General features: G+C 43.6%; 1 protein-coding gene across 2 annotated transcripts in view; it reads left to right on the forward strand.

The window, feature by feature from the left end:
• The window catches only part of LOC146796180 (uncharacterized), a 121,421-nt gene that overhangs the window by 33,845 nt on the left and 63,163 nt on the right, over positions 1–24,413 (forward strand). For both annotated transcript variants that reach the window (XR_014969899.1, XM_085630180.1), the window contains exon 2: positions 10,912–11,061. Coding sequence is in view for 1 of the 2 variants with exons in the window: in XM_085630180.1 (XP_085486306.1) it covers positions 10,912–11,061 (150 nt within the window). In the remaining variant the exon portion in view is untranslated. The remainder of the gene's footprint in view (positions 1–10,911; positions 11,062–24,413) is intronic.

Below are 24,413 nucleotides of genomic sequence, written 5' to 3' on the forward strand. Positions count from 1 at the left end.
TGAAAATACACTAATTTGTGATTCAAATCTTTCCCTATTCTGAGCATATTGTAAGATCATATGACACTTTTGCAAAGTCATAAATATCAGTCTACAATACTATTACATCCTATACATACAACTACCACTATTTTGTAAGGAAATTATATACTAACTGCTCATGACTAAACCCATACTTACCTTGGGAAGTACGTATAAGTAAAATTAAGAATAGTAATTATACACCCTTTTTTTACAAAGTAGTGTTAGGTCAATGTAATGGATGCAAAGTTTTTGACATTCAACACATCGCATGGAATATATTGACCCATGTTATTGTAATTTGGTCTGCTCCCACTCCCTGCCATTCAACAGCTAATGACTGTATTCTATCAATGCAAAAACCAAAGGAAATGATGGACGGAGTGTTGAACATTGCAAGCACTCACCCCCAGTCAACTGATCTGGGTTTAATCCATCACCGATCTTTAGCCCACTCGGCCACCCCAGTTCAGACATGGCCATATGCAAATCAGTCTGACCCTGTGCCTCATGGGAACAGTCCAGCCCGAACTGCCAAGCCATGCCTTCTCTGGAACGGAAACAAGCTTCCTAGAACCGGTTTCTGGCATTTCAGCCGTCTTCAGCTAGGCTTGCTTGAATCCAGTCGCAAAGTGAGCAAGGGACTCACGTCTGAGCATACCCTGCCAACTTATGGCGAACAAAGCAAAACCAGAGGAAATGATGGACGGAGTGTTGAACATTGCAAGCACTCACCCCCAGTCAACTGATCTGGGTTTAATCCATCACCGTTCTTTAGCCCACTCTGCCACCCCAGTTCAGACATGGCCATATATAAATCAGTCTGACCCTGTGCCTCATGGGAACCTTTGGTTCTTGCTTTGTTCGCCATAAGTTGGCAGGGTATGCTCAGACGTGAGTCCCTTGCTCACTTTGCCACTGGATTCAAGCAAGCCTGGCTGAAGACGGCTGAAATGCCAGAAACCGGTCCTAGGAAGCTTGTTTCCGGTCCAGGGAAGACATGGCTTGGCAGTTCGGGCTGGACTGTTCCCACGAGGCACAGGGTCAGACTGATTTGCATATGGCCATGTCTGAACTGGGGTGGCAGAGTGGGCTAAAGAACGGTGATGGATTAAACCCAGATCAGTTGACTGGGGGTGAGTGCTTGCAATGTTCAACACTCCGTCCATCATTTCCTTTGGTTTTTGCTGTATTCTATCAATGCCAGATGTCTAAACACTTTTGAGGTGGGAATTCTGGACCTCATGAAGTTATCACTGCGTTGCACATTAAGATCATTGCTGTAAATAGTTGAACCCATGATACCACAACCTTGCTGACAAACAGTCTGAAAAGCTTCGCAATATATTGTCAGCCGTAACTCTACACAGTAAATTAGGCATGTGATTCAAAATAAGTATAAATATTTTAGACTGGTTATTGCCTCATAATATCACCCAGAAGCTCATAGGTGGCCAAGGGTTATTTTATTGGATGAATCACACTGCAGTGAGCATTCATTTTCTTAGGCCAGAGTGACATATGATAGTGATATTGATGTTGCAAATGTATACAGTGATATCAGAAGATTACTGTGCAAAAAACTGTGCGATTGGTACATTTATAAACAGACTGCTGGTCTGAGAGCCCCGACTCTCTGCGCATAGCCACTTATTCTCAGTAACATTAATCTTGCCAAAAACTTTCTTTACACCAAAAATATTACGTCCAAAACATTTAAGATATGACATGCACCAGAGACATCCTTGGTGTAGAGAAAGCTTGATGTAAAATGTGATGCCACATTTAAAACTATCAGGCCGACCATCAGAGAGCAAGAAGTGCTGGCTTCTGGAAAGATCAAACAGACAAAAGTTTAAAAAAATCAAACTAGAGAGCTAATCTAGCCCACCTTTGGAAGATATCCATTGCCTCTTTCCTGTGATTGACAAGAGTGTAGAAGAATGATTACATAGTATTTTAAACATTAGTAATGTCTCCATTAGAAGTGACATTATCCCGAAAAGATCTGGCATTCTCTTTCAACTAAAGGTCACAGAGAACGCTGCTAACATTCTGCTGTAAGGTTTATGAAGTTACACTCAATCCTGGCATATTGCCAGCCAGACTTTAGGCTAAACCCAGGACCTTCAAAGTTCAATCTTTAACAGTCTGCATGAAGGGAGTTCTTGAAGATGTCCAAGGTTTAATATTTAATATTGTAGACAAGAGGATCCCAGCATTGCTAGGGTTAATGGAACTCTCTGCAGCATCCAGTAACCTTGATCACCAACTACTGCTTTCTAGGATTAGGAAAGTGGTCGGTGGTTTGAACACTGTCATGATGTGGTTTGGATCATTTTGATAAACAGTGATGAGAGTCAAACTGGGCACTTATTCATCTGATCCCACTTGTGTGATGGTTGGTGTTCCACTGGCTTTTGCATATCCACTAGGTTGTTCAACGCTTATATCTGCCACCTTCATAAACTGTTTTTAATCTCAGCATTACATTTCATAATCATGTGAATGACACACAGATTTTCAAGGTCACATTTGTGAAGTCTTCAGGAAGATTGAGGTACAGATGATGAATTGGTTGGTCTTAAATAAATTGAAAAATGAGCTGCTTTTGCTGGCTTCTGGTATCATGTAGTTAATTGTCAAATACTTGATTAAATTTAGCTACTTGATAGAGAGTGAATCACTGTTGTTTATTTGAGTCAATATCTTATTATCATTTTCACCCAAAAATTTGGAAGAATAAAATGTAGTTGCACAATCATAGTCAAGTCAAGTCAAATGTATTTGCATAGTTAATAAAAGCCATTGCATTACAATTGTAAAAACAACACATCTAGTGCAATCAATTGTCAAAAAGTGACTAAAATTTGTTCAACCAAAAACATCCATTTTAGAATCCCCACAAAAATGGCGACTATATAAAAACAATCTTAACATGCTCATCTAAAATATGGAACAGGGCCCTTAAAAGCCTTTTTCATACATAGAATCAGTTACTGAGGGGTCCCGCTATTTGTAAGTATTAGTACTAGGAAAGTGAGGGCTCGCAAGCCCTAATTACGCCAGAGCACTTTCCCTGTATTTTACGAATGCCAGGTTGTTCTTTATGGGTGTCACTTGATTAAAACAGTAAAGTACAATTTGCCAGTGCAGGAAGTACCCCTTAGTCTAACTTGTAAGGTGTGAGTGTCATGTGGAAAAGGAAATCTATGAAGGTGACCTAAACTTGCCCCATCGTTTCCTCACAAGTGAAAACTATTGCATTATAATTTTAAAAATACCATATCTGGTACAGGCAATTATAAAATGTGATGAACATTCTTTAAACAAGGACCATCGATTAAAAAATCCGCTCAAGGTGGACAATTCTAAAGCGACATTCTCAGCACGCTCACAATAGGATATGAGTAGGAAGGCTTTTAAAACATGTTCCCAACATGGTGCCAGTTGCTAAGGGAACCCACTTTTTAAACGTAATAAATCAGTGAATATGAGGACCCTCTGTCCCCGCTTTGACACATTCCATGCATTTTTCTAAGGACGGATTTGTCTTTATGTGGGCCCCTTTTTTAAAAAGGCGAAGTGCAGTTCACCAATACCAGTAAGTACAGGTAAGTGCCCCTTAGGCCACTTTGTAGGGTGCAAATATAAGGCACAAAGTAGGTCATGACATTGCCCCATCATAATCCCACCAAATAGGTTTTTTGAACAATTAAAAAAAAATCGACCTCCTTGGGTGGGGTTTATAAAGTGCATGAGTGCCCCTTAGACAAGAATTGTTGAACGCAATAAGCAAGAGTTCTTTTCAAGATAGCCTGGCCATACCCCTGAATTAGTTTTTGGGCGATTTCACAAGTTGTCCTCTTGAAACGGAGCTGAAAAGTAGCTAGTGAGTTGTAAGATGAGCATTCTTGGAGATAGCATAACCTTGCTCTTTCATTGAGCCAGCTCTTTTAGGAGCGGTCTTCAAAATGTTTCTCCCTTGCAGGCTAAGGGAATTGAGCTGCCGCTTAACCAGGTTATTACTGCTGGCCGGCAGGAACGAATTTGCAGCTTTATGAAGCTTCGTTTCAACAACCTTTTTTGTTCAGCTAAAGAGACCGGACATAGGCATAAAATACGCTTTAGTGACTCTTGGTGGTATCCACATAAATGGCAGCTTTGGTTTTGCAACTGTTTTTTCCATGATGGAATGAGATCTTTAGTGTTCATGATCCCTAGTTGATGTAACATAAATTGGTGTCCAGTGGTGTGGGAAAAAAGCACAGATAGATATTCCTGAGGTCTCAAGCTAATCACTGTCAAGACATGTCTCCTTCCTGTGAGGGCATTTTTATTAGTTTACATAGACAGCAAGCGTGTAGAGGAGTTTGTTATTCGATTAAAAGCATCTTTTCTAATACTCATGGCTCAAAGTTCCTGAATGGCTAGCTCCTCGATTGCCTGGCAGTGGTGGCTCCACCGCTAAGGCGGAGGAGCGGCTCCCCACTGCCAGGAGCAGCAAAGTAAGGAAAAAATAAAATGATAATAACGGAATGTTATTATCATTTTATTTTTTCCTCCTGCTGCCACTCTGCGTGAGGGGGCAGGGCAGAGCTGCAGGGGAGGAGTGGTAGACACTCTTGTGCGCAATGGCCGTTTGGTCGGCCCTCTCGGCCCTGTTCTTCATGCAGGCTGCCTTGCAGCCTGCATGGAGAACATTCCCACCCTTACAGACCCTGGCTGAGCGCCGTATCACGGCGCTCAGACCAATCACAACGCTCCATTGAAGCATTGTGATTGGCTTAGGGGTGGGAGCCTGGCTGCCAGCTTCCTGTTTGACCTGGAGTCGGATACAGGCAGCAGGAGAGAAGACGAGGGACCCGCCGGCGGGGGCAAGCTAAGTTTTATTATTTTTTAAATTAATTTTTTAAGAACATCCCGGGATCGCCCCACCCATGTTGCCTGCCGTTGATATTCTCCCCAAGAACCTTTTTGGGAGTTGTGCTGTTACTCCTCGTATTCAAGCCAGCATAGATTGTTAATAGAGCCACTTTCAGAGGAGCACAATTTTCAGCAGAGTTTAGCAAAAGTGCAAAAACTTTAAATTAATTGATGTTTTTAACCAAACTCTAGCCGTACCTGCGCTCATTTTGGTATTGAATACACTGATTTATACACCCTCATTTTGATCTTGTTTAGTGTGTAGGTATTTCCCATCTGTGCACGATTTGTATTGAAAACTCAGATTTATACACCCTTGTTTGGATCTTGTTGACTGTAGATGTTTCCTGTTCGTGCATTATTTCAGTGGCGTGGGTCACTGATGACTTTACAGTTAACAAATGGCTGAAAGACGGACAGTTCAATGTCTTTTTCAGTGTTTTGAAGCCAAATGTCTTAACTATGGTGTCAACCAGGCATATTCACTTTCGTTTTATTTAAGTTTAGCTCTAAAGTATCTTAAGTATCCAGGTAGTTTTTTAAAGCATACATGCTGTATTGCAGGCCTATCAGGATCTGGCTCATGAGGACAATGTCATCTGCATTCTGCAGGCAGCCAATCTTCTCTGAAGCCAATATTGGCAGGTGGCTGAGGTCTTGTGGGAGGGCACTTACGAGATTGGCTAGGTATAAATTAAACAAGCTTGATGCCAGCACCCAGCCCTGTTTGAGGCCTATCTTTGTGCGAATTTTGGGGCATATGCTCAACAGAATGACAGAGTGTGGCGTTAAGCAAAACTTGCTAACGCCATGCTCCGCCATTCTGAAAATGCTGGGTTGCACAATAATTACAAAGATACAGTGCAGCCAGTCGCAGCAGGCATTAATCGCGGGTGTGGGTGCGGCGGGAGGGACATGCGGGGAGGGGGTTTAATAAATTGTAAACTTACCTGTCCACGGGCCGGGTCCCGCGTTTTCCTGTTCACCTGCCTCCGGCAGGATCAGGAAGTAGGCAGCCTCCCCTCCTCCCGTAAGCCAATCACAAAGCAATCACAACGCTGCAATGACAGCTTTGTGATTGGTCGGGATGCCGACTAGCCAGGCGCCTATGGAAGGCCATTTTCTTCATGTAGGTTGCATGCTGGCTACATGGAGAAAAGGTAGAGTGCGCATGACTGGTTTGGTGGCCCCAGAGGGCACACCAAACAGTCAGCACCCTCAGAAGTGGGCAAGCCACTCCTCCTCTGCTCTAGAGCAGACCCGCCCACCCCCAACCAAACCCTTCTGCTTTCTCGCAGTGCGAGAAGCAGAAACATGCTTCTCGCACTGCGAGAAGGCAGTAGGGCGACGCTCCTCCACCCTAATGGAGGAGCCGCCCCTGAGTGCAGGCCTACATTTCCCCTAGCACTGGCACTAAATTAAGATGCCTAGCGTCAACGCAGGTACCCTTGCACTATAGTTCAAGGTTGCCTGCGTTGAGGGGAATGATTATGTGCAGGAAGGTGTCTCTTCCTGCACATAAACAATCAAAAATGGCGATTTGTAATTCCTATGTGTGCTGTATTGTGCAGCACACATAGAAGTGGCAAATCGTCATTTTTTAATGATTGTTTATGTGCAGGAAGGGACCCGTTCCTACACATAAAGAATCATTCATGGCGTTTGGCTCTTTCTACGTGTGCTGCACAATGCAGCACAGATTGAAACAGAAAACACGAAGTAAGCATTTCTCCTCGTTTCACCATGTTAAGACCAGGTTTTCCTTGATCTCAATTTTGCCTCTGCCCCATATTTACGCCACTCTTGTAAATATGGGGCAGCATCAAAATTAATGGGTGTTGCGGTGGAACGCCCATCACAACACCCATTGCCCACCCCTTTCACGCTAAGTATAGTGTGAAAGGGTGCCTTATTTACAAGGCGGCCTTAGGCCATGTTAAGTAGCTTAACACCATCTTGTAATTAAGGTGAAGCCCCTATCGCCACAGGATAGTCGTAAAAAGTGACATTCCTGTGGTGATAGGGGCTTGTAAATATGCCCCTTCGTTCGTAAAACGCCTCCTACTCCACCCCTTCTTGCATCATCTGACACCTCTTTTACTATACCAATCCCCTAAACAAACCTTTCTAAACTCTTCTCTCTGACTGTTTCCCTCCGCATCCCTTTTTACGTATCCCAAGCCTCCTCCTACTGCTATGCACTCCCAAAAACCCCAAAATATAACGTCTAAATCTTTCACTCTTCTAAAACCTCCACAATCCTTTTCAATCAAAAAAACAGACTAATATGTTCACTTTTCAAATTTCATATTTCACTATACTAATTCACCACTAATCCTTTATGGATTTCAGAGTAGCGTGCTATTCACCGAAAAAACGCTTCAACACCTCATCAGGGGTAGCAAGCAGTATATAAATGCAACCCTTTTTTCCTCTTCTATCCCTCCGCTACCCTGCTCTATCCAAATAACTGAATAACATATCCACCACTCAAATTACTTTCATATTTCACTATACTAATTCACCACTAATCCTTTATTGGTTCTGGAGAAGCGTGCTACTCGCCAAAAAAACGCTTCAACACCCCATCAGGGGTAACAAGCGGCATATAAATTTAAACCTTTATCCTTCTTCTATCCCTCCGCTATCCTTCTGAATACAAATAACTGACTAACCTATCCACCACTCAAATTGCTTTCAAATTTCACTATATTAATTCAACACTAATCCTTTATGGGTTCCGGAGTAGCGTGCTACTTGCCGAAAAAGCGCTTTGACGCCTCATCAAGGGTAGTAAGCGCTATATATTTTGTTTAAACTTATTTTATTACCTTTTACATATATCACCATTGTCTATGAATCATCATTACATTGTTACATTATTCCATATCGCTTGTTTCCTTATGTCACATTGCTTTGACATGTTATACGTTTCTGTATGGCTGGTATCTCAGGTGCTTTAATGCTGGTTCCTATTCTTACATTCATTCAAACAAGGGGTAGTAAGCGCTATATAAATGCAATTACAATACAATACTATCACCTATTTTGAGCTCCACTGAGGTGTCTGTGTGCAAAGCAGGTATTGCCCTCAACAAATCTCCTGGAATGCCCCAATCCTTAATTTTTGTCCAGTAGCGATTTCAGGGGCGCCAACCAAAGGCGGATTTAAGATCTACAAAACACAAAAATAGCCGGGATTTCCTTTGCTTGGCCTTCTCTACTAAAATATTTAATGCTGTCAAGTTTGTTAGTGTTCCCTTGCCTGGTCATGTATTTCTGCATTACCCAAGTTTGTAGATGTTGAAGTAGACATGATGCAAATAGTCATTGATTATCAGATGTATTCCACAACACAAAGTACACGGTGAAGAACATTGTGGCTAGTGCTCTCTTATTCATATGTACGTGCCTACACATAAGAGCATTTTAGGAATAACAACCCTGTTCCAAATAGCTTCAGTAATTCCTATGTGAAATTGCCAGAGCCCCCAAATCTTATGTTGTTAGTCGGATATCAGATCCCTGTTTTGACAAACTTAAAACACAGTCAATGATTATTGACACCCTTAGGTCTGCGGATTAACACTGGTGTCTCTTCATCTGATTATTCAGTTCAGGTCCTCAGGAATATTCAACATTATCTATCAGAGGAACTCAGGGACATTATTGCAAAGTCATTAACAGTTGCAAACACTGACTATCTTAATTCACTAATGCAGGGTGCAGCAGAGAACCTGATCGCCCACGCAGTCAATACCGATCTCCAATTGCTAAGAAAAACAGACAGTGTCTGTCACCAAGTGAAAATAGGATCATGTGCCATAATTAGATACTGCTTAGACATTGGAAATGCCCTCATGGTTGGCATTCCTCAATTCCCTCATACCCTACTACATCCTGCCTTTACTTTAATGGCCAGTTTAATCTCGTTCAAGAAAAAAGTTCATCACATCTCCCAGCTCCTGAGAGACGTAGACTGATCACCCCTAGATAATAGAATCACATTTCTTTGTACTGCTACTTTTACTCGAAAATCCATTAAAAATGTTTGTATTGGGCCAAGCTACTCACCATCTCAAAAGGATGTTATATCCGTGAAGCAAAGAGTATAAATGCCAACATTCAAAACACCCTAAGCTATAATACACTGGTGCAGCAATCAACTTCTGCCAGAGAAACTAAAAACTAAACCCACCCTTTAATCTTTCTAGAAATAACTAAAATATTTTTTTCCATCTATTATTGTGACTAACCAAATTTTCTGTAGCCCTCAGACCTACTTTCACTTTTACTTACTAGATATTACTGCTATTCATTGTTTTAAAATTATTTTTATGTAAATCACTCTTATACTACCTGGTACAGTTGCACCATAGAAAACTGTTGTCAACCCCTGCTGAGAAGTGCTGCTACTCCCTTTTCAAATTAGAAAAGTGGTGGTTCCCTGTGCCTGACAGCACCGGTCTATAGAAAGCAGTGGCCACTTTGAGATCCAAGAGAACCAGGGCAGAAACCAGACAATTTCATAATCAGGTTTCTAATGGATGAAACATCTTTCCAGATTGTCTAATAGCATAAAGTGATATAACATTGTTTTGACTCTTCTAAACACCTCTCTCTTTAAACTCACTGCTTCTTAGTATATGAGTAGAACGTGTGTGTCATTTTGGTGTTTTAGCAATTTATATGCTGCTGCTGATGATGATGATAATGAATGTGAGGCACTTGATTCTCTTTAAGTGTTGTACATAAAAGGAAGTGTCCCATCACACATATAAACCTCTGAGAAGATTGGAATGCGTTGGAAAGTTGAGTCCCATATAGATCGACTGAAGGTTTGAAGGACCTCTGGAGAACCCTCAGGTTGCAGAGTATGTTTTGAGTCATGGTGTCAGGAGGTAATTGATCTACTCTCATGTAACCTCTTACATAATCAGCTCATACACTAGACCCTTTGATGGAGAAAATGTCACTTGGCCTCTATGTGGAGAGAAAAAAACTGTGAGTGCTGGCCCTTAGAGAGAATGCCTTGCATTGTAAAGAGGTTGTCTCCTTGTCAAGGGAGCAGAGACCCTCATCCATAATGATCCATGTCTGGATATACCCTGGGGGCTTTGAAGCAGGGCAGTAACCCCCTTCAATTCACATCTTTGTGAGTGTCAACTTTTCCAAGAACAGATGATAAAAAGAAGAAGAGGATTGAAGCCTTTCCTCAGTTTTGACTACAAAGTATGAGAAAAGATAGATCCCACATTACTCCCTTGCACAATGATTATGGTTTCACCTCCACCTGGGGGGACCAAATGCGCCAGGGCTGCGAACTAAAAAGGACAGTTTGTCTGGTTCTCAGCAAACGTACTCAGACACTCCCAGTGTCAAGAGGAACTACAACCAAAGCCCTCCACTCCAGGAGAAGCCAATTCACAGCCATTTGACAGCTCGCTTTCCCAGTCTTGCCAATTTGTATCAGAAGGCTCTGAAAAAGCAACTAAAAGTATTGACCCCTAAGGTTAAACTGGCACTTTGATGCACTACCAGAGGAATCAAAAAGGAGCAACTGCCGGTGGCCTCTGATGCATCCATTTTTAAGTCTCGACTCGCTCCACCATGATAAGATGCTATTTTTAACCGGGTCAACAATGAGTTGTTTTAGATAGTGCTTCTAATATATGTACAGGTAGAGAGGTTTCTTATTTAATATTTGATATTTCTTTCATTTGTCTATAGTTTTGATGATTCATGTATTAGAAGGAATAAAACATCCAAATGTGAACATCATGATTATTGCAAGCACCACAGGAGTTCCAGGGACTTCTTACAATCATCAGTCTGTGCCTCATGCCTCTAAAGATTCATGAAACTCCTTGGTGCCGTACAAGGTTTTCAGTATGTGCACCTGGTGTACTGTATTACATATATAACTAAAGCCAAACTCTTCTTGTCTGCTCTGCTATTTTCTAGGCAGGACTTGCTGAGGACATGACAAAAGGACTGGTGAATGGAGGCTTCAGGAGCAGTAAAGAAGTCAGGAGGGAGCAGAGACCCAAAGCAGAGCCAACATCTGTGGCTGTGTTACCTGGGCTACACTATACAGAGGTGGATGAAGAACAGGTAACATTTCTTGAAGAAATGAGGATGACTGTGACGGTAACAACACTCAGTGTAAACATGTCAACTAGGGCATAGACAGATACAGATTTGTGTATGTAAGAAACTGGCATTCCATATCAAATTGTGGTACGTCAACCATGCACCATCTACTCACCTTACAAGCAACCATAGAAACAGGAAAGCGATCAGGTTTCTCTGCAATTAACCGTAGCGCCAAACATACCAATGAGAAAGATGTTGGCCCTGACTCAGAACCAAGAGCCCAGTGTTGGAGGCAGTATCGAGCAGGCGGGTTGGCTGCCCACGGGTGGTTGGACAATTGTCACCCACTTGAGTTAGGTGCAGTGGCAAGGCCCTGCTGCCAACCGCATGCTGCATACAGACAAAGGTTGTGAGCAGCAGGGTGGTTGGCCATCCATGGGCGTTTGGCACAAGGCCTTGATGGAGACTGTGCACAGTGTGCAATGGGGGGGTTGGCCATCTGTGGGAGGTTGGGTGCAGGTCATCCGAACAGGGTTTGGTGCAGGCCCCGACCAGAGGCAATTCACAGTCAGAGCTGGTGGGGTGTGGCCAGCTGCAGGAGGTTAGGAGGAGGTCACGTGCAGGTGGTTGGGTGCAGGGCCTGGCCAGAGGTACTGCGGCCCACCACCTGCTGTGCATAGCCACACGTGTGCAGCGGGGGAAGTTGGACACCCAAACGGGGTTGACGCAGTTTGCCTGAGGATGTGCGCATATGCTAAACTGATTTTTTTAAAACATAGAAATTCCATGAAAAAAACAAAGGATAAAGTGACATTATAGTCAGGTGTTTACATGAGAAATGAACTAACCTTTAACAACTGAAAAAACACTGACATTTGCCAGTTATATAACTATACTGTTCACTCTGCCATGCACTGCTTATGGCCTCAGATATTACATCACTCATGATGTGTTAAATGACGTTATTGTTGATATCTAAATGACATCATTGATGAGATCACTCATGACATCATCCATGATCTGGTATTCAAATTACTTCATAAACACGTACATCATTTTAAAAAAGAAAGTTGGTCATAAAGGGCCTGCAGTCATATACCACATAGAATTACTGTGTGTATACATGTGGGTGCATAGAATGGAAATAGCATAGGCCTTTGAGCCACATCTGGCTGTGAATGGTGACTGTTGTATGGTGCACGACTTACCTAGTAGAACATTTTTGGCTGCAAGTATTACTCCATGCTAAACATGGTAAAGGCTGTGTGCCCCCGGTGTGGGTTGCAGAGACATGTTTGAAAGTATGTTATGGTTTAAAGCCAATGTCTCTTGCTAAAAGTGAGTGAGAAAAGCCAAAGATTCTGTTGTCAGTCAATCAATTACTTTATTCGATCCTTATTCAATACGATCATAAAAGCATAAAAGCATATATAACTATACATTCGTCATTATCCAGAATATTAAAATATCATATTAAAATGTTAAAAACAGGGTAAAACATACATTTTGTTCTTAAATAGTAGATAATTTCTTGGTTTTCCAGGAGAGGCATAAATAGGACGCAATGCTATAGCAGACAAAGAGGTCAAGCAGAGATTTTCAGAAGTACAACCCTGGACGATATGCATAAGCCAAGGGATCTTATGCGAATGTTCTAATAAAAGACAATCTGCAGTGAACTTTTGTGTCAAATTGACAGAGTCCCTTCTCCAGATTGCGTGCCATAAAAGATCAGACCTAAATGGAACATCCAATTCTAGATGGCAAATAAGATTGGAACAACTTTTGGGATGGCCTACTGATTTTTTCCAAAAGATGTTTTCAATGGTTTGTAAAATTGAAACATTAGAATATCTCCAGATTCCCGCCCAATATGTTGCAACTGAGATTGATTTAGCCATCTATACTTTTTTGACCATATCTAATGGTTTCGCACCAAGCTTATTAATAAAGGAGTGGAGGGCATTAATGCTTTTTTCTAGCATGAGGCCCCTGATAGTTATCATGTGGGACCAGTTTAATGATCTATCAAAAGTCACTCCTAAATATGAAAAAGTGTCTGTTTGGGCCACTTTCCTACCTTCTATATAAAATGATGGAGTCTTCTTTTCCTTTCAACCAGTAATTGAAACGAAGGATTTTGGCTCATTAGTTTTCAGGTTCAATTTGTGCTTAAAGGTAACAAATGTGTCTAATAATTTCTGGAGTGCTATCCCAGTGCGAACAATAATCACCGCGTCATCCGCATAGAGGAGGATAGGGATGCGCTCCTGGTTTATCATTAGGATATCCTATGTGGCTTCTAACAGGAGGGCTTCCACTCCATTCATGTAAATTGAAAAAAGAAATGGGGCCAGGACACAACCTTGTCGAACCCCCCTGTTTATCGGAAACCACCTGGTGCACTCTCCCTCCCATAGCGCATGCTGAAGCAGTAGAATATAGCTGTCTTATAAAAGTAATGATTGCCTCATCAATGCCCATCTCCTTCATTATTCTCTATAATGGTGGTGTGCAACGCAATCAAATGCTGCAGATAAGTCCATAAATGCTAAGTATAACCAGCCTTGTTTGGCTCGGCCGTACTTAGCAATCAGGAGACTTAAATTTAAGCACTGGTCCTGGGTACCTCTCCCCTTTCTAAAACCGTATTGCACTGGAATCAGGACGTTATTATCGGTGGCCCGTTCCTCCAGCCTATTCAATAAAACTCGGACCACTTGTTTTGTAGTACTATCTAAACGTGAAATCGGCCTATACTTTTTTGGCTCGGATTTATTACCCTTTTTGTATATGGGAATTAAAATAGATTTTGACCACAAATCTGACGGACCCAAAGTGACCACTGCGTTGAATATATTTGTCAGTACCGGGCCCAAATGATCCGCCTGGTCTAAAAAGAAATCTATCGGGGGACGTCCGGTCAGACGCTTTATATTACTGGAGCAATGCAAAAGGGCTTCCCTGACCTTGGTGTGATTGAATTGTGCGAAATAATGGTGACTTTGTATCTATCTTCGATTGGTTACCTCCTACGCCTTACGAAGACTAGATAATAGCCTTGTACAATCTTGGTGAAACCATCTAGGGGCTACAGAGTTAGCAGTGGGGCCTTTCTTGGTTATATTGATTAACGCCTCCGCTAAAATTGAGTCAAAAGCAGTGGGTGGATTATTGTACATATCTAAACAGGTCCAAATTTAATTACATCTATTTGCAACCACCGTGCGAAGAATTTTTTCTTTGTTGGTTAATGCCCATTTGAGGGTAATTCAATTTTTTCTCGTTATTTTAGGTTTTACATGCCTCATTTTATTGCTATAAATACCCTCCCATACCAATTGACAGGAAATGGCAGCATGATCGCTGTAATTAGAAAAATCCCTTTGGACATCAGATATAAGATTTTTGATAAAATTTGAGACTATAACCTAGTCGATGGTAGATCCCTGAGTTGTGTTACCAAAGGTTTTTTTAAGTGAACATGTACTTGCATCGACTGGGTTCCTTATTTGTAGATCGTTTGTAATAATGAGCCTATTCCATGCCTCACCATAAGGGTCGTGCATAAAATGAGGGACGATCTCACAGGCCTCGTCTGTAAAACCGCATATTGCATAAATGGCAGCTATGCGTGTTAAAATCACCAAAGCATAAGAAGCAATGTTTCTGCTTAAAACTATTAAAGAGTGTATCGATTTTCTCTTCCAGTAGGTCAACAACATTTTTCATTTCCCCCACAAAGTTATTATAGTAGTTAATTAACAACGCTGTAATACATCTTGGACCTTTTAGATGTAACACTTTATAATAAGGGGAATCATTGTGAGTAGACAAGACTTCCAATCTAAGGGTGTTTTTCAGCAATGTCAAAATCCCTCCCCTTGCAGGACCTGATTTGGATGGGAGAGCAGAAATGTAGAAGGACCGAAACCCATCTATGTAAACAGAACCTGCTTCCCATGTTTCTTGTAAGCATATCAGATCATAGGTTGTGATTATGTTGATCCATTCCTGATCATTTAATTTGGAGCCCAGACCTGCAATATTCCAAGTAATTAACATAATATGATCATCTTTTCCTGTTGCATAAGGAGGGTACTCTGACCCTATTGTATCCCTAATGGGAAGGGAGGTGACAGTTCTTCTGTCCATCCTCTGTCAATCGTAAGCTTCTAGGTCTGCTAATGCAGTAAACCGATTGCTAACTGGAATGGGTTAATGGTTTGCTTCATAGAGGGGGCTTGGTTCTCTGAGTGAGGAAAGTTGGGGAGGACCACAGGGCCCTGACCGCAAAAGTAAGGCCTTACTGGTTTATAAAAAAGGCCTAATGGCAATACAACATCTGTGTGTCAGGTGATGGACCATTCAATAGTAATCTAAACAATTGCTGAGTTGTTAAATGCAAGTTAAAATTTACAACCACACAGTCCCCCCTGAAAGTTTTCCCTGACTTCCCCTCCCAACCCACCCTTATCACCATTATAATCTTAGAAAAGATTTCCTCCCGACCCCCCATGTTTGTTAATCCAATAGCACACTCATACATTAATTGTTCAGTGGATTCCGTTTGATTGCCATTTAGCTGGCTGTCCCTGATGACTAAATGGTCGTGATTGTACGGGTTTCTGATTTATCTGATGTAAAGCGTAAGCTGACTATGGCAGTGTCGTTATTGTTGAGGGTGGACGAAAAATGGGCAAACGTTAACATTCTAAAAGATTAAATAAAGGTGAGTAAAACAATAAAAACGAGGCAGCATTTTGGCAATCAGTTCAGAATGTTCAAGAGTTTGTTAGCGGCACAGGGGAAATCATAGATGAACAGGTTAAGGCATGGGTGCTTGCAAACCTGTCATTCCGAGGTTTTTGGCCGCTCTTGTGACTCACTCACTGACACAGCCATACACACACTCATTAACCCATACAGCCTATCACAGATGCACTCACTAACCCGTACAGCCATTGACTCACCCACCCACTCATCCATTCAGGCAGTCACACACCCCCTCATCCACCCACACAGACACTCATACACCCATGCAGGTACTCAGACAACCAATCAATCACCCATACAGTCACTCACGTACCCACTCACCAACCCATACTGCCACTTAGAAACCAACTGACAAACTGATACAGACATTCACAGAACCTAGTCAAGTCAAGTCAACAACACTTTATTTGGTTACAGCAATAACCATAAAAGCACATAAAAAACATTTTAAAATTATTTAAAACATTTGTGATATTTACAAAACAATGGACTGAGAACATAATCATTAATGTCGTTTCTCATTTGTTCACATCATGATAGATTTCCTACATTGAAAAATATTTTTTAAAAAGACAGTTACAGAAGCTAATACAAATTCAGTTTCTAACTGTTGTAAAGCCACAAACGCTGGGCGACATTACTTCATACCGTATGCTTTTAAAACAGGGACAATCCACAAGTTTCTCTGTTCAAAGTAAAATTTACAAAAAAAATGCCACATGTATAGTCGACTGTACCGATATGTCATCACACAGGCATTTACCTAGCTCTCTTGACCAGTCGTTTATCTTTGGGAAGCTTAATGATCTATGCAGAATACCCAGGTGAAGACGCATTAATACAAATCTGTCATAATTGTCTGTTATCAAACATAAATAAGGCTGCATTCTAAAAGTTGTCAGTGTGAGATTATGTGCTTGCACTGTAATTTTATTCATTTCCAGACATAATCTCTTTTCACTCAGTAAATTTAGACAATCATTTTTAAGGTCTTTCCTGGATATCGTACTCATTGTACTAGGATTGTCATAAAATTCCTGGTGGCCTAAATTATATGAAAAGGATTTAACATATAACAGCCAACTAACTTGCTTCACCCCATCCAGCCCCATGCAATCTGTTAATATCCAGCAATTAAACTGCGTCTCCTCTGTGGTCCAAATCCTATGCCACAGAAGAACTAGTTGAATTTTTATATTATTTTCTAAGTATTGCAACCCTAGTTCTGTGGGGCATATGAAAGAGGAGGTACTGTTTGGGACCATCAACAGGAATCGTAAAAACATATTTTTGGCTATCTGAATAGAGCCCACATCAGCGTACCCCCAAATGCCAGCTCCATAGGAAGCAACAGTTACACATTTAGCTTTATAAATATTTAATAATTCAACCGTGGGGCGTCTGCCTAATTTCCTACAAAAATTTGATAAGGCAGATAAAGTCCTTATAAACAGTAGTCTCCTAGTTTTAACTGCCTGTACCCATGACCCCGTACGGTGAAATAAAATTCCAAGGTAGGAAAAGGTCTTTGTGCTTTCGATCCGCTTGTTATCAATAAATATAGGTTCGAGGTATATGAGCTGCAGATTACACACTGTGCATAGATCGCCATCTGGTGTTGGGCCCGAATGTTTGCCATTGTTTTTCTTCTTGGAAAGTCTTTGGAAGTCACAAGGTATGTGACTCCTCCTTTGGATCATACTGCGCATGGGCTTCGGCTCCATCCTCAGATTGTTGTTTTCCGCCATCGGGCTCGGATGTGTTCTTCGCGCTCCGGTTCCGCACCGTTTCCAGTTACAGTTCTTCTCATTGGCGCGCAATCCTTCCCTTCCGCGGTATTGTTCTCGATCGCGATCTCCCCACTCGACCCGACTCATCAATAAACTTCGATTCCAGGCGTCGCCGCAGGCCTTCGGGCCTACTCCAGCTCCGGTCCTGGCTCATGGAAAGGACTCCATTTAAGAAGTGTCCTCGATGTGGGTCCAAATTTCTCCACACCGATCTCCATGAGGTGTGCAACCTCTGCCTCTCCCCAGAACAGGGGGCTCGAGACTGTACGGCGTGCAAATCCTTCCAGGCCAAGAAGACTATTCGAGACCGAAGAGCGAGGAGAACCATGGCACACGCGTCGACTGCAATCCCCGACGACATCTTCGGAGAAGGCGTCGATGTTCCCGAGGAACAGCACACCGAAGAGGGCCTCATCAGCGCCTCCGAAGCCGATGACTCAGATGTCGAGGACATCACTTCAGCACAGAGGGGCGTGAGTACTATCATCGATCCCCACCCCCCACTCTCGACGGCATCGAAAAAGGCTCCGGTCACGCCTTCGCCCTCGGGCCTAGGCACGACCAAAGACCCTGCTTCCCATACCTTGCTTTTGGGCCCGGTTAAGAAGCCCAACAAGCCTTCTGGCAGCTCGGGCTCGAGCCAGCCTGCCGTCGGTGCCGAGAAACACTCCGCACCGAAAAAGAAAATGGCTTCCTCCGCGCCGAGCTCCACACCGAAGCACTCGGCGCCGAAGTCACCCACTAGCTCCTCGGTACCGACATCATCTTCGGAACCAAGCAAAAAATCCAAAGCCATCGACACCCACACCTCGAAGCCGAAAGCCATCTCGGAACCGAGGAAACAACCGGACATGTGCAAACCACACAGTTCAAAACAACGAACTGATGATTCCAAGACTAAAAAAACAACGACTCCGACCCCTTCGGCCTCTCACAGAGGAACTGTTTCGGCCCGATCCACTCCAAAAAACACTTACTAAAGACCCTAAAACTGGACATTTGATGCTCAGCATCAAAAAGAGACCGCTGGACAAGCCTTCCCCAGCTCCACCTCCAAGAAAAGAGACTTTGGTACCTCTCCTTTGAGACTACCCTCATCCCCTCCTCCACCACCTCCTCCACCTCCTCCTCCACCTCCTCCATCTCCTCCACCACCTTACCTCATCATTCTCCCACACCCTCTCCGGATGACGATGACGATGTCTATGAAGACATAGGGGAGGGACCCCATGACCAACCCACAGGGGACCCCACTCCTACAGGCTCCCCAGACCCATGGGATGACTACAATATCCCAGACGTCCCTAATGTCCCGCAGGACAACCTTTACCCTTCAAGACCGTCCCCCCCAGAAGACACTATGGGGTTTAACCAACTGCTACATAGGGCTGCACACTACCACAGAGCTGATCTCCATACAGACTCCGTGGAGGAGGACTTCCTCCTAGACACTTTTGATACCACCCACAGGGCTACTTCCATTCTGCCCATGCTTAAAGGTGTTATCAAACACGCGCCAGAGGTCTTTAAGGACCCGGTCAGAGCCAGGGTCATCAACCCTCACATCGAAAAGAAATATAAGGCCGCCCCTACAGACCCTACCTACATCAGAGGGCCCGTGCCACTAGACTCCCTCGTAGTCTCCACTGCAAGGAAACGTGCAAACTCACAGGCATCAGGCGAGGCACCACCACCTGATAATGAGTCCAAGCTCCTAGATGCCTCTGCCAAGAGAACAGCATCCCAGGCTGCCAACATATGGCGCATTGCAAACACACAAGCGCTTTTAGCACGATACGACAGGGCACATTATGATGAGCTAGAAGCCGTCATGCAACACCTCCCTGACAAGTACAAGAATAGAGCCAACGAGCTAATCCAGGAGAGTAAAATCATCACCAACACCTCCATACGCTGTGCCCTCGATGTTGCCAACACCGCCTCTAGGGCAATTAATACCAGCGTCCTCCTCCGTAGGCATGCCTGGCTACGGATTTCCGGTTTTAAACCAGAGGTACAGGCTTCCATGCTTAACCACCCTTTTGACCAAGAACATCTCTTTGGACCAAACATAGACGTTGCCCTTGAGAAAATGAAGGACACAGATACATCAAAATCTATGGGAGCCTTACAGTCACACCCTCCTAGGCGCTCCTTTCGCCGTTCTTCCTTTCGGAGCACCCCTAAAGACTACTCCGACAGCGCCTCTACTTCCTATAAAGCCCCTACACAACCCACCTTCACTAGGGGTTACCAAAGAGGTGGCTACAGGGGTAACAACAATAAAGGCCGAGGCAAAACTAATACCTCCCGCTCTGCCTCCACCCCTACCCAATGACTTCCCTTCACTCCCCCCAGACCATTCCACTCCAATCGGGGGCAGACTCACCAATTTCCTTCATGTCTGGGCTACTATCACCTCAGACAAATGGGTAACACAAATAATTCAGTCAGGCTACTGCCTCGAACTAAAATCAATCCCCCCAAACATTCCACCAAAACAACACCCAATGTCACAGGAACATTCGTCACTTCTCAAGCAGGAGGTAATCTCCCTCCTACAAAAGAGTGCAATAGAGCCAGTTCCTACCCAACAACAAAATATGGGAGTTTACTCCCTATATTTCCTCATACCAAAAAGGGACGACACTCTAAGACCCATCTTGGACCTCAGATCCCTAAATCACTACATACACTCGGACCATTTCCACATAGTCACACTTCAGCAGGTACTTCCCCTTCTCTCCCAAAACGACTTCATTGCCACCCTAGACCTCAAGGACGCCTATTTCCACATTCCCGTTCACACAGCTCACAGAAAGTATCTCAGGTTTGTAGTGGACGGTCAACACTATCAATTCAAAGAGCTCCTATTCGGAGTCACCACAGCACTGCGAGTATTTACCAAGTGCCTAGCGGTCGTGGCAGCACATTTGCGAAGACAACACATCCACATCTTCCCATACCTAGACGACTGGCTAATAAAAGCCAGCTCATACAGCCAGTGTGTTCAACACACTCACGCCACTCTACAGTTACTTCACAAACTGGTCTCCACAGTAAACTACACGAAGTCCCAGCTGCAACCGTCCCACATAAAACAATACCTAGGGGCCACGATAGACACCTCAAAAGCGCTAGCCTACCCCAGTCCTGCCAGGATAGCAAACATTCAGGCCCTACGTGCCAAATTTCAACCAGAACACTCTCTTTCAGCTCGAGTGTTCATGCAACTCATAGGAATGATGGCCTCTTGCATATTCATAGTACCTCATTCAAGACTCCAGATGCGTCCTCTCCAAGAATGCTTAGTGCGCCAATGGAACCAGGCCCAGGGTCAACTGACAGATCTGGTGTTGGTAGACGGTCGTGCCCATCGCTCTCTGCAGTGGTGGACCACCAAAAACCTTTCCAAAGGGCGACCGTTCCTGGACCCTGTTCCTCAGATAGTACTGACAGCGGACGCATCGCTCTCCAGCTGGGGAGCTCACCTACTACATCACACCATGCAGGGCAGGTGGACACCTCAACAAAAGTTGCTCCACATCAACTATCTGGAGCTATTAGCTATATTCTTAGCACTAATGGCATTTCGAAAACACATATCAGGCAAGGCCGTCCTAGTCCGCACGGACAACATGACAGCCATGTACTATATACAAAAACAAGGAGGCACACACTCTCCACAGCTCTCGCAGCTAGCACAGAGCATAGAGCATATGGAGATGGGCTATACCCCAAAAAATCTTTCTCCTAGCCCAACATGTCCCAGGAGTCCAAAACACTATGGCCGATCTGCTTAGCAGACAAGCACAACAGATCCACGAGTGGGAACTACATCCACAAGTTCTTCACCCGTACTTTCAAATGTGGGGGCATCCACAGATAGACCTCTACGCCACCCACGAAAACGCCAAATGCCCAAGCTTCGCCACCAGATATCCACACCCATTGTCCAAAGGCAATGCGATATGGATGAACTGGTCAGGCAAATTTGCTTACGCTTTTCCGCCTCTCTCACTCATTCCGTTAGTGGTGCGCAAACTACAACAACACTCCCTTACTCTCATCCTAGTAGCTCCAACTTGGGCCAGACAACCGTGGTACACCACACTGCTGGAACTCTCTGTAGTACCGCACCAAAAGTTACACCTCTCTCCACACCTCCTAACCCAGAACCATAGAGAGATCAGGCACCCGGACCCAGCTCAACTCAACCTTGCCATCTGGCTCCTGAAATCCTAGAATTTGGTTATCTGAATCTTCCCCCAGACTGTATGAATGTCATTAGAGAAGCTAGACGACCTACCACTAGAGCTTGCTATGCAGCCAAGTGGAAACATTTTGTGGTTTATTGTCACAACAATAAATTCAACCCCTTAGATGTGTCCATTCAACACATCATAGGCTTTTTATTACACCTACAACAATGCAATATAGCCTACACGTCTATTAGACTGCACCTTGCAGCCATAGCAGCTTATCTACAAAACAGGCAACATCTGTCACTCTTTAGAGTACCTGCCATGAAAGCCTTCATGGAAGGCCTCAAACAAATAATTCCCCCCAGAGTGCCACCCTCACCTGTGTGGAACCTAAACATCGTTCAGACTAATGAGGCCTCCCTTTGAACCTCTGCACAAATGTGAACTTCAATTCCTAACATGGAAAACTGCTTTTCTTGTAGCCATCACTTCCCTCTGAAGAGTCAGTGAGATACAAGCACTCACCATTCAAGAACCCTTTCTGCAAATGCACCACAACAAAGTTGTTCTTCGCACTAACCCTAAATTCCTTCCTAAAGTCATTTCTCCCTTTCACCTAAACCAATCTGTGGAACTGCCTGTATTCTTTTCGCAGCCACAGACCATCGCAGAAAGAGCTCTCCACACATTAGATGTCAAACGAGCGTTACTCTACTACATCGAAAGAACTCAACCCTTTCGTAAGACTAAACAACTGTTAGTGTCTTTCTCACCACCACACAAGGGCAACCCCATCTCCAAGTCTGGGATAGCTAGGCGAATTGTTAAATGCATACAGATTTTCTACCAAAAAGCAAAGCGAACACTAACTGTTCCCCCCAAAGCCCACTCTACACGTAAAATAGGGGCTTCCATGGCATTTTTAGGGAATATTCCCTTAGATGATATCTGCAAAGCAACTACATGGTGTACACCGCACACTTTCACTAAACACTATTGTGCAGATGTGCAAACTAAGCAACAAGCTAGTGTGGGCCAGGCTGTCCTCAAAACACTTTCAAACAACTGCAGCAGATACTGGTGGTCGCCGCTAGGAGCGAGTACTGCTATATAATCTATGCACAGTGTGTAATCTGCAGCTCACATGCCTCGAACGGCAAATGCTACTTACCAGTATGCATCTGTTCTTGGCATGTAGAGCTGCAGATCTACACACGCCCACCCGCCTCCCCGGCTACCATTATCTGTTCCAGTTTTATCTTATTTACATACAACACACATGGGCATCTTCACTACTTACTAATACGCTCCATCATTTCCCTGCTGGCGAAAAACAATCTAAGGATGGAGACGAAGCCCATGCGCAGTATGATCCAAAGGAGGAGTCACATACCTCGTGACTTCCAAAGACTTTCCAAGAAGAAAAACAACTGCAAACATCCGGGCCCAACACCAGATGGCGATCTATGCACAGTGTGTAGATCTGCAGCTCTACATGCCAAGAACAGATGCATACTGGTAAGTAGCATTTACCTTCTGGATTTATTGCACCCTGTACCACAATTCATTATAAACGTTTTTGATGAGTTAATAGTAAGGCCCCGGTCTAACATAAAATTTGTGAAACTGGTAACGACCTTTTGAAGTCCCAATGTCATTTACCAGCTATCGGTAGGTCCTTGCATTTCCGAACTAAAACATTGTCAAGATTATTTATATACAATGTAAAGTGAAAAGGTGCAAGGACAAAGCCTTGTCTCTCACCTCTCCTCACTCTAAAGTGTCTTGTTCATTCCCCCAACCCCGAATCGGACTCTCGCCTTTGCCCCTGAATAAAAGCTGCCGTAGGAAAGAAATTAAAACCGCATCTACACCCATCTCCTCTAAAATCATCCACAATTTGTTGTGTGTCACTCAATCAAACGCCGCTGTTAAGTCGACAATTGCCAGGTATAGAGTTCCTTTTTTTGCCTTGGTATATTTATTCAATAAAGTGTTGAGATTAAGGCCATGCTCAATGGTACCTAGACTCTTGCGGAAGCCATATTGTAAGTCGCTTATTATTGACCGGTCCTCTGCCCAGTCCTGAAATCTATTTAATAATACTCGACCTACAATTTTCACAGTTAAATCCAGCAAGGATATTGGCCGGTAACAGGCCAGGTTGGCCCTATCTCCTTTTTTAAAAATTGGTACCAATATAGATTCTTACCATGTAGCTAAAAAGCCAGCAGAGCTGCATGCATTAAGAACTTGCGTTAGCAGAGGGCCACATAATGCCATATTTGATTTAAAGAGGTCGACCGGAACGCCGTCCGGCCCAGCGGCCTTACCGCCCAAACATGTGGTAATGGCCAAATTTACCTCGCTTAGTAAAAAAAATAGATGTTTTTGTTGATCTTTTAATAATGGCTCATGCTCCTTCTCATGAGCTATGTTGCCTTGCAACCCTAAAAGTGGATCATTGTACAAGGAGGAGAAATGCTCTATCCACTCTTCCTCAGTAATGGCAATCTCAATAGTGGCTGAGTCTCTATCTATCAGGAAGGGAGCATAAACTGCCTTCCAAAATGCATTGGAGTCTCTAATAACAGAGGCT

This window comes from Triturus cristatus, chromosome 10 (genome assembly GCF_964204655.1).
Source record: "Triturus cristatus chromosome 10, aTriCri1.1, whole genome shotgun sequence".
Classification (NCBI taxonomy): Eukaryota; Metazoa; Chordata; class Amphibia; order Caudata; family Salamandridae; genus Triturus; species Triturus cristatus.